The sequence below is a fragment of the Spermophilus citellus genome (genome assembly GCF_964194105.1).
Source record: "Spermophilus citellus genome assembly, chromosome: 17".
NCBI classification, from domain to species: Eukaryota; Metazoa; Chordata; class Mammalia; order Rodentia; family Sciuridae; genus Spermophilus; species Spermophilus citellus.
Genome location: NC_138199.1, coordinates 1,482,884 through 1,493,729, shown reverse-complemented (window position 1 = coordinate 1,493,729; position 10,846 = coordinate 1,482,884). Strand labels below are relative to the sequence as shown.

Genomic DNA, 10,846 nt, shown 5'->3' with positions numbered 1-10,846 from the left:
CGCCCCCCTGCAGGAACTTGGGACGAGCCCACTGGGACGACCCAGCCAGTCCTCCTGGGCCCCGGGCCTCCCTATTCAAGTACTGAGTGTCTCATGGGCACGTGGCCATTGTGGCCGGTCATCTGCTGTCAGAACGTGGTGGGTAAGGACCCTAGGTTCAGGCAGGGATGGGGCGGGGTGGGGCTGCTTCCTCCCGGAGCCACACAGCTCCCCTGCTCCTTGAGACTGTGCTGGTCCTGGGGGGCCTCCCGTGAGGCATCCCTCATGTTGCTGCTGCAGGGCCACCTCTGTGGGTAGGCTGCAGCGTGCAGGGCCACCCCATCCTGTCGTCCCCCGCACCAGCACTGGCTCACCGAGCTCGGGGGGCACCTGGGGAGGACTGTGGGAGGGGTTGGGGTCCTGGGGGAGGGACTGGAAGCCCTGGTCCAGACTCCCCGGACAGGAGGGGCGACAGCGAGGCTTGTCTACTCGGAGGCCTGGGACTTGCTCATTTAGCATCTTGACCCAGGAGTGGGGTGTCACGGCTGTGTGGGACACGGCTCAGCTGAGCCCCTCCTGCCAGCCATGTCTTTTGGGAGGCCCAGGGCATTTTTCTGGCCCTTCAAGGGAGCCCTTTGGGAACGGAGCCGAGGAGCACGTGGAGGAACGGGCCACCTGGAGGCCAGAGCGAGAACTTCTGCACCTGGCCCAAGGTGAAGGCCTGGGAGGCAGGGGATGCTTAGGACAGCGGCCACCAAAGGCCCACGCCTATGACTCGCCATGGTGGGGGCTGAGCGGTGTTAAACGGAGGGGCCTCCCCAGGAAGGCTGCCAGCCTTCCTCGTGGGCGTGGGCCTTGAAGTCGCTGCAGGGGGGGGGGGGCTGGGGGTGTTGGTGCCAAGGCTGGGAGACGTGAGGCAGTGACGGGAGGAGGGGCCACCAGCCAGGCCAGCACCACGGGGAGGAGTCACCAAGGCACCCCAACACCCACCGCGCCCTGAGCACCGGCATTGGAGGCAGGGAGGCACGGGAGGAGTGGGGACACACCGGAGCCGCAGACACCCCCCAGAGGAAGGGCCCGTCACATCCGAGGATTCACTGATGACTGTCCCCTCAACTCAAGAGGAACTGGATTCCTGGGTCACCCTCAGCTCCACAGAGGAGCAGGAAGAGACTTGACCCTCGTGGGGAACAGGGCACAAGAGACCAGGACCCGAGCCCTGCCCAGCCCTCAAAGGGAAGACACAGGGTCCCCTGAAGGGGGGTGGGTACCAGACCCAAGTCAGGCTTGGCGCGCCTCCCGGGCTGTCACCAGGAGGGCTGGTGTGGGTCGGGGCCCTGGGACTTACAATGGCCAACAGAATGGACCTGGCCACAGCTGCGGCCCCCGAGAGAGCAGGACCGCTCAGGTGTTCGGCCTCAGTGCAAGGAACCTCCCGGCCGAAGTGCTCCTTTCTCTCGGCGATGAGGCCGCTGGGGCGGGCGCTGGGGGCCATCTGCCTCCCTCCAGCTCCCGCTCCCCGGCGAGCTTTCTGAGAGCGCCTGGACAGGTCAGAGGCCAGCAGAAGACGAGGCCGAGGAAAGCCAGGTAAGCGCCCACGGCTTCTCCCTGCGCCTGCCCACACCCACCCGAGCTCACTGCCCGGCTGCGCACACGCGCAGAGCCGCCCCTGGGCCAGCGCTCACACCCGGGGGGTGCCCCGTGCTCTGTCCCCCCCCCCCCGCCCCCGGCGCCAAAGTTCTGCAGAAGAGACGTGGGGGGAGGGGCGGGGGAGTGCTGGTGGCAGACGAGGCTTGGTGCCCCCGCTCGGCGAGGTTGGCACTCGAGGTTCTTTCTGGCTCCTCTGGGCTCTGGGAAACGCCCTCCTCGTTCGTAGAAAGGACACAGCACCAGGTGTGGGAGGGGGTCCCACGCCAGCCTCCGGCTGAATCACAGAGCAAGGACCCCCCCGGCCGGCCCCGGGTCCTGTCGCGCTGCCCACTGAAGGCGGTGGGGACCCTCTTTTGCCCTGGTCACTGGATCACCGCCCCTCCTCCTCGGCCAGCCATCTTCAGGAGCCTGGACACAGGGCCCCAGATGGGCGTCCTTACAAAAATAACTCTTGAGCCTGTCCCCAGCGGGAGCAGGTTCCTGAGAGCGCGCGGGGCTGGGGCCAAGTCCGCGCGGAGGGGCCGGCAGGGGGCGCTCCTGCCCGCGGCCGGGGCTACGGCTGCAGCCGCTCCAGGTACTGCGGCAGGGGGTTCTCCTTGACATACTTCTGGATGTACCAGCACGTGAGATGGGCCTTCAGGTCCTCCTCCACCACAAAGTCCAGGGCAGCCTGGGGACCGCGGCAGAGGAGAGAGTGGGTGGTCAGAGCCCCCAGCCTGAGAAGGTGGTGGTCGCCCACCTCCTCTGCATCCCCCATGTCCTACAGCAACCCTCCCACTTGGCCCACGTCAGGGGGTCTCTTGCCAGGTGACTCGGGATAACCCCCTTCCCAAGCCTGAGCCAGGAAGCAGAGGCTGTGGTGGGTGAGGGGAAGCCGACAGAGGGTCCAGCTAAGCCTGGGAGCAGGCCTTGGGGGAAATTGAAGGCCATTCTCGGCTCCAGGAGCAATCGCCCTTATGCAGCTCAGACCTACAGTCCAGGCAGCCTGAGGTTTCAGGGGCTTTGAGGACGAACAAAGTCGGGGGGTGGGTTGGGAAAGGGCCATGAGCCCACTGACCTGGCTGTTCATCCATTTGTCCCCCCCTCCCCCCAGAACTTACTGAGCAGCTACTATGTGCCAGGTCTGGGGCCCTAGGACAGAATTAGGCTGTGGTAACCTTGGAGATGTGTCTGCAGCAGGGCTCTGCCCATCAGGACCCTGGGCCCCAAGTGACTGCCACTTCCCTCAGAGGGCCAGGGAGTGTAGAGTGCTGCCCAACACCCCTACTGCCCACCGTGACCCACTGGCAATGAAGACCTGTGGGTCTATACTCTGGCGAAGAAGCATGCAGCAGTCAGTCGCCAGGAACAGCCTGAGTGGGAGGGTAACTGTCCCCAGGGACCCCCACCTGCCGATGACCCTACCTTGGCGAGGTGTTTGGCAATGCCACGCCCGCGGTAGGCATCCGGTACCTCGGTGTGCTGCAGGTCCACAATCCGTTTGCCCACATACTCATAGAGCAGGACAGCCCGGTCATGACACCCTGAGGATGGGAGATGCAAACAGGTTGAGGCCCGGTCAGCCCCGGCCAAGAGTCCTACAGGGCCCAGGAGAGGACACTGGGCCCTTTTTCCTTTTTGAGACAGGGTCTTGATTAAGTTTTTTAGCCCTTGCTACGTTGCTGAGGCTGGCCTTGAACTTGGGATCCTCCTGCCTCAGCCTCCTGAGCTGCTGGGATGACAGGCATGTGCCACAGTGCCTGGCTCAGTCCCAGTTTTTAGTTACACGTCCTCCGTCTGTCCACCTAACCGTCCTTCCATCCGCTCACCCATCTATCCTTCCATCCATCCACCCACTCACGCAGATAGCCACCCTTCTGTCCTCCCATCGTGTGGTCTATGGAGCCCTGGGCATAAAGCCAAGGCCAAGACACCAAGAGACCGGCCTTCCACAGCGTGACGTGTCACGGGGTGGGAAAGAGCTCCGAGGAATGCTAGGTGGGGGACAGTGTGCTGGAGGAAGAGGAGGAGGCAGGCACAATGGCTACAAGGCAGTGGTGGCCCCGGAGGAGGGACGGCGAGGCCAGGTGGCTGGGGTGGAGCAGGTGATCGGGAGGAGAGGGGGGCAGGGAGGTGACAGGCCTGCAGAGCCTAAGCCATCTCGAGATGGGTCAGGAGGTGATTCTTGACTTCACCGGGGGACGGACTCGGGAGACAGGAGCAGGGTGACCAGTGTCAGCTGCGCTGGTCCTGGTGGGTGACACTGGGGGCAGCCTGGGGAGGAGGAGAGGAGGTGGGACCCCGGAGCTGCCCTGAGGCAGGATCCTGGCAGGATCCCAGTGCTGCTCCATCCATTGGTTGGTCCCTTCATTTGTAATGGGAGTTGAACCCAGCCCTCTTTATTTTTAATCTTGAGTTTCCCAGGTTGGCCTTGAACTCGAAGTTCTTGTGCCCGAGCCTCCCACGTTGCTGGCATGTGACAGGCATGTGCTCTCACGGCTGTCCCAAGCCTGTTCTGGTACATGAAGGAGATAAATCCACTGGGTGCCGGGAGGGCCAGGGCCATTATGCCGGGGGCAGTCGGGAGGAGCCCTCCCCGGAAGACTCCCTGAGCTGAGCTGTGTGAACACGAGCAGGAAATGGCTGAGGTAAGAGAGGAGGAAGGACAGGTAGAGGGCGCAGCCAGTGTGAGGTTGGAAGACACCGTTCTTTGGCTCCCCCCCAAAAATATCAACATCAAGTTGTCTTTCTCCGCGTTTTAAGAGCCAGTCGTATTTCACGTATTTTTCACTTGAAAGGAAAAAAAAATTGCTTTTTACATGGCTTAACGTTAAAGCACCAGAGAATTTGCTCCTAAATTCTGCTTGGGTGGCCAGCCTTGCTGTGCTGCTAGCTGTCACAAAGGGAAGAAGAGATCAAATGAGCCACCCAGGGTCCTAAAAGCAAATCATACCCCAGAACAGGATCCCCGCCCCATTTGTCAGGCTTTCTGGCCCCTGAAACCCCTTGGGTCTCCCCAACTCCAGGAGGGAGGCTCCCCAGCCAGCGGAGGAAAGTGCGTCGGAGAGTCAGGGGTCACACAGCAGGTTCAAGGTGAAGCGGGGACCAGGCCTCTGATTCCCAAGCCAAGTTCATTCCCCTGCCCCACCAAGGCACACCCCTGGCTTCCTGCCACTAAGCCTTTGCTTGGGCAGTTCCTGGTCCAGAATGCTCTCCCCCAGCCCATCCTCTGCCCCAGGTGCCCTGCACTGGCGCCCCCTCCTGGCCCGACCATGGTTCTGTGGGCTATGCCTACCGCCCTGGCCAATGCCCAGGGGCAACTTCCATGGCCACCTCTGCCCCAGCTGTACCCCACAGGACTTGGTCCTCAGGGCTGCATCTGCTGGGCTTAACTCCGCCCCCTTGGGACAGGCAAGCAGCCATGAGAAGCTATTTGGGACTGACCTCGATCCCTGGGGCAGCTGCCCACCTACCCTATTTAATTACTCCAAATTCACTGAGGGCCTACTCTGTTCAGGCAGAGTATGGGGTGCTGAGCCGTGAACAAAGCTAACAAAATCCTCCCGCGAGGAGGCTCTGTTTCAGTAGAGCAGACAGGTAATAAACAATAATTATTACAAATGACTCAGGATTCTCAAGTGATGGGTATCTGTGTGCTCTTCTAGGACATTATAGCAGAGAAGGGGCAGGGATTTGGGGGTGGTGGGGGTGCTGCTGTAAAGAGAGTGCACAGGGGAAGTTTTTTTCTTGTGCAAAGACTAGAAGGAATGAGGGGAGATCTAGAGTATGAACAGGTTAAGTAGTGAGAACAGCAGGTGCAGAGGTCCTGGGGTAGGATATTCAAGGAACAGCAAGGAGGCCAGAGGGGCTGAACCTGAATGAAGCAGGGACAAATCAATACCACCCTCCTCCTTCCTAGGAAGACTGAGATTCAAATCGAGATCATAGCTGGTTCTCAAAAGTTAAAGGTCAGGGCTTGGGCGTGGCTCAGAGATAGAGTGCTGGCCGGGCCTGTGGGAGCTACTAACTGACCAACCAGCCAAATAAAGGAAGTTAAAGACCCCCTGCTAATGGGAACCTTCCCGTAGCTCTTTACTCCAGTGCCCTGTGCAGCATCAAAGGGCCCAGCAAGTCGTCAGGGAAGGCAGTCACAGGGAGACACAAAGGCCACAGAGGACCAGGGGTGCAGGGTGGGGGGGTGGGGGTCTTGGTGATTGGGGCTGGGAACAGTCCCCCATGAGGCCAGGCACTGTACTCTCAACCCTGCAGGGTGCTGGGGGAGGCCAGAGGCCTCATAGACTCTTGGGGGGCCTCAGGCTTCCTATCTGCAAATCAGGATTCTGGGACCTTGGGTGATCCTGCTCCTTGCAGAAAGATGGACACTCAGCCCTGGCGGAGGGAGGGAGAGGGAAAGACGGACACTCACAGGGCCCCTGGAGTATCCACCTGCTTTAGAGTCAAAGCCAAATTCATATAAATTCACACTCCCGAGTCCCTGCGCCGTCTGCTCACCATGATCTCAGCCCCTCTTCCTACCTGCCGGCCCCTCCACTCTGCCCTGTTGCTCTGAACATGCACCGGGCAGTACAGGGCCTTTGGACGTGATGTTCCCTTGTCTTGGAACATTCTTTGCTGCGGTCGCTCAGTTTCTTGCTAGTTTCTTTCTCCATTTCTTGGGAGGAGACCTTCCTGATTTGAAACAGCAGCCTCACTCCTACACACCCGCCAATCTTCCCTGCGCCCCTTCTCCCCAGAGCCCTACTTGTCTAGAAGACTTCACAATTTATCTATCATCCATGTTCCCCCTCGACGCTATCAGCTCCATGAGTCCCTAGCACCTTGAAGGGCGCTGGCACACGATAGGTGCTCAATAAAGAGTTGTGGAACAAATCCCAGCTCCTCCACATCTTGGAGGCAAGACTTTGGCCAGTATCATTTATCATCTGTAAATGATCCTCAGAACCAGAGCTCTCAGGAAGATAAACAGCCCAGCTCTGCCACAGGGAGACCCTGAGGAATAAGCCAGGGAAATGACAGTCCCAACATGGTCCTGCACTGCCAGCCCCCGACCGCTTGACAGCTCAGACTCAGTGCCCACATCTGTTAATGGGCACAGGGGCACCAGCCTCCGGCTTCCTTATAGGCACTAGGAGACCCTCTGAGTCTGTGCCCCTCCAGCTTGGGCAGGCCAAGCTGGACACACACATCAGCCCTCAAATATACCCAGCCCCAGGCCACCTGGACACCCTGAGGCCAGCCCTGGGCTGTGCTGTGCCTATATTGGTGACTTCAAAAGGAGCTGCCAGCTTCCCTCTGGGAGGATCCCTGGCCACACCTATAGTTAGCCACAGGGCAGTAAGTTCCAGAAGGGGACAAGTGTAAGAATATGGTTGGATGACAGCCAGCCCCCAGTAGAGTTGTCCTTTCCTGTAGCCATTTGGGGGAAAAAAAAAATCTCAAACATTCCTTTTTCTTTCTCTCTGCAAGTCTACTGGGCCTCCTGAGCCAACCAGGGGAACCAGAACCCCCCTGGAAGTCAGAAAACCTCAAAAGAGAGGATCTGAAAAGCCACCAGGCTCTCCCCACAAAAGTGGCTGGAACACTGAATGTCATTGCCAATTGGGCCACAGCCAGAACCACAGCAGAAAGACTTGCTCCTATGAGGGAAGACTGTGTGATAGGGTCAGCAGGGTCCAGATTTGAGCTTTCGCCGCTGGCCCCAGGTGACGCTGAGCAAGACACTTCCTGCAGCTCTAAACTCAATTTACTTATCTGTAATGTGGGGTAGTGTGTCATCACACACTTCAGGGACATGGTGACAGTTGCATCAGAAGACCATGGAAGTGGTAGGGCCTAGCTCCATGCTCAGGATGTCCAAACAGAAGTCCCAGGCCCCTCCTGCGACTGTCACAAGTGCCCAGGGGCTGGAGCCAAGCAGAATGCTGTTCCGCTGCTACCTCAACTCAGAGGCTGACCACCTCTGGGCCTCCATCTTTCCCTCTTGGAAATGGGCACAGTGGCCTCTAAGAGCCTTGGGCAGTATCAGAGAGAGCTGAGCTGGGGGTGGGATGCGGAGAGTTCATGGTCCTCAACTTCATAACCTTTCTTTCCAACTTCTAGGGGGAAGGGGATGTAGGCTGGTAAAAAAAAAAATCTCTCTACAGGAATCAAGGACTTGACCTTGTTTTCTGGTTAATAATAATAATAATAATAATAATGCTCAGGGGGCTAGGATTGTGGCTCAAGCGGTAGAGTGCTTGCCCTGGCACCCGCGAGACCCAGGCTCGATCCTCAGCACCACATTAAAATAAATAAATAAAGGTATTGTGTTGTGCCCATCTACACCTAAAAAATAAATATTAAAAAATAATAAAAAATAGGGGGCTGGGGATGTGGCTCAGGCGGTAGCGCGCTCGCCTGGCATGCGTGCGACCCGGGTTCGACCCTCAGCACCACATACCAACAAAGGTGTTGTGTCCGCCGAAAACTAAAAAATAAATATTAAAATAATAATAATAAATAAATAAAATAAAGATATTGTGTCCACCTAAAACTAAAAAAAAAAAAAAAAAAAATCTAAAAAAAAATAATGCTCCGTCCACATTTTTAGGAGCCCTTGCCATGAACCCAATGCGCGGCTCGGTCCTTCACGTCCAGTGGAGTGTGCGCTACTCCCCGAAGCACTCAGAGGAGACAGGCCGAGTGGCCGCTGTCCCAGAGTCACCTCATGGTCACCCTCCCCATACCCACCCATATCTCACTCCCTGCAGGGCAGAGAGCGCCCTTCCCCGTCAGCCCCCGGTGGCAGGAGCACTCTCCAGGGGGCAGATTCTAGTGTCGGATAAAAAGCCCCAGTTCCCGGGGCAGCGGCCAGCCCCGGAGCCGCCGGGGGAAGGGGGCAGGTCCCCGACACCGGAAGGCAGGCAGCCGGGCGGCGCAGGTGGAGTCCCCTGGTGGCTCCGACGACGCGCTCCCCGGGCTCCGCACCGCGGCCCCCCCCCCCGGGCAGCCCGGCCCCGCGCCCCCTCGGCCCCGCGCCCGCCCCGCGCGCCGTCCCGCCCCGCGGCGCCCGCCCGGCCCCGGGGCCCCGCTCCCGGCCGCTGGCGCAGACAAAGGGCGGGGGCGCCGTTACCGTTGAGGCGCACGGTGAACTGGCGGCGCCGGCGGTCGTGCTCCACGCGGATGGGGCAGCCCTGCTCCAGCGCGCCGAGCGGCACCGCGGCCGCCGAGTGCGCCATGGGCCCGGGCCGGGCCGCGCGGGTCGGGGGGTCCGGGCGCGGGAGCAGGGCGGCTGCGGGCGCGGGGCGGCCGGGGGGGAAACCCGGCGGAGAGAGACCGCAGGCGGCGGCGCTGAAACTGACACTCGGCGGCGGCCGCGGCGGCAGCAACAAAAAAAAAAAAAAAAAAAAAAAGGAGGAGCGGGGGGCGGGGGAGGGCCCCGGAGGCGGCCAGGAAATCAGCTGTGAGGTCACGTGCGGCGCGCAGCCAATGGGCGCGCGGCCTTTTTGTTTTGATACATTCCATTCGACTCTTAAAGGGGCCGCGCGCCCCCACGGGCGGCGTTCCACTTTCGCAGCCCCAAACAAAACACCGCGCTCTCCTCGGCGGCCGGCCGAGCTGCTCTCCCCTCGGGTGGGGTTCTACCGGCGTCTCTAGGATTCCAGCCACCCCCCCGCCCATGGACCCTTCTCAAAGATGTTGATAACAACCTGTAGGAATATTCTAATCAGTCACCACCAGCATCATTTATTAAGCGCTTGTTGTGTGCACGGCTTGTGCCTAGCCCTGTTCAAGCAGGAAGCACGCTGTAAGGAGTCCCCTGGGCTCAGGTAGAATTCTCACCACTAGCTCGAGAAATAGGTATGACTGGCTCCATTGTACAGGTGCGCAAGTCGAGGCCCGGAGCAGCGAAATGCATCCCGAATTCACAGGATGGATGCTGGAGGGGGCTCAGGTGGTGCCCATCCATCTGTGAGCAGCTGTGGGATGCTGGGGTGGGATTAGTCCCAAAGGGTAGGGGCGAGATGCCACCTCTGTGAAAGAGGGGCAGAAATTCCTGGGAATCCCTGGTTCCACTGCACAGATTCGGGAGTGGCGGGGGGCACAGAGTTCTAGAAAGAGGCGGGAACTTTTCTTGAAGACCCAGGACCCTCGGGGGCCCCCCAGACTGCTTATTGGAAAGGGGACTTAACCAGTCGTCCCCTCTCCCCTCGGACCCCAGACTTTTCCTCGTTGGTGTCTGAAGTTTGGCTGTGTCTGCCCACTTGAAAGCACACGACTGCTGGTTACTTTTATTGTTTTGTTAATTAATGCATCAACTTGACATTCACATCCAGTTGCCCACCTTCCGAAGGGTTCACTAGGGTCGCCTTTCCAATCAGTGCCCAACCTGGGCAGTAACCACGGTCCTTGACTTTTAGCATTAAGGACGGAAGAGCTTTTTTTCTAGAACACCCTTTAAACAGAATCAGACAATATGTCCAGTTTTTTTGCTCAACCTTTATCTGAGATGTGTCCATGCTGTGGCTTGTATCTTTGTTATAACTAACAAAGTACTCTATTGTGCGCACATGACGCTTTATTTATCTGTTCACATGTTGAAGGGCATTTGAGTTGTGTTTGGGGACTATCATAAACAAACATGGTGTGAACATTCTTGGGGCATCTTTTAGGATCTGCAAACTGAGCATTCCCCTTGGGTAGTAGCCACCTGCAACGGATTTTTTGGCTGTTGTAGTGGCTGTAGGTGTCGTTTTGTGAGTAGCTGCCAGACTTTTTTTTTTTTTCCAAAAGTGGTCAAACCATTTTAGCTTCTTACCAACAATTTTGAGAGTTTTGTTGGGTCTTTTTAAATTGAGTCATTCTGGTGAGCATGAAGTGCATTCTTGCTGGGGCTTTAATTGCCTGGTGACTGATTGTGCCCCACCCCTTTCTTTCTTTTCTTTATTAGTGATTGAACCCAAGGTCTCCCGGAGTGCCAGGCAGGAGCCCTACCACAAGGTACACTCAAGCCTCTTTTCATATACACGTTGGCTATTTGGATAGCAATTTTTGTGAACACTTCTGCCCATAAAGTTTTTACCTTTGGAATTATTGTCATTCTTTTTATTGTTAGATACTTTTTAAAAATTTTTTTGGAGGGGATACCAGGGATTGAACTCAGGGGCACTCGACCACTGAGCCCCATCCCCAGCCCTATTTTGTATTTTATTTAGAGACAGGGTCTCCCTGAGTTGCT

The 10,846-nt window shown here is 58.1% G+C and overlaps 1 protein-coding gene across 1 annotated transcript; it reads right to left on the bottom strand.

Moving 5' to 3' along the window:
* Positions 1-1,663: 1,663 nt before the first annotated feature.
* On the bottom strand, positions 1,664-8,994 carry NATD1 (N-acetyltransferase domain containing 1). The gene is made up of 3 exons (XM_081270097.1): positions 8,741-8,994; positions 3,034-3,152; positions 1,664-2,299 (listed from the first exon to the last, which is right to left on the bottom strand). The coding sequence occupies exons 1-3, from the start codon at positions 8,844-8,846 to the stop codon at positions 2,183-2,185; spliced, it is 342 nt and encodes a 113-aa protein (XP_081126223.1). The 5' UTR covers positions 8,847-8,994; the 3' UTR covers positions 1,664-2,182.
* Positions 8,995-10,846: the final 1,852 nt, after the last annotated feature.

Bases quoted from the DNA above. Each gene is read 5' to 3' on its own strand.
- NATD1 (XM_081270097.1), bottom strand. From the start codon at position 8,846: ATGGCGCACTCGGCGGCCGCGGTGCCGCTCGGCGCGCTGGAGCAGGGC. The intron at 3,153-8,740 runs GTAACGGCGCCC...TCCCATCCTCAG, and splicing joins GTTCACCGTGCGCCTCAACG to GGTGTCATGACCGGGCTGTC. The intron at 2,300-3,033 runs GTAGGGTCATCG...CGCGGTCCCCAG, and splicing joins TTGCCAAACACCTCGCCAAG to GCTGCCCTGGACTTTGTGGT.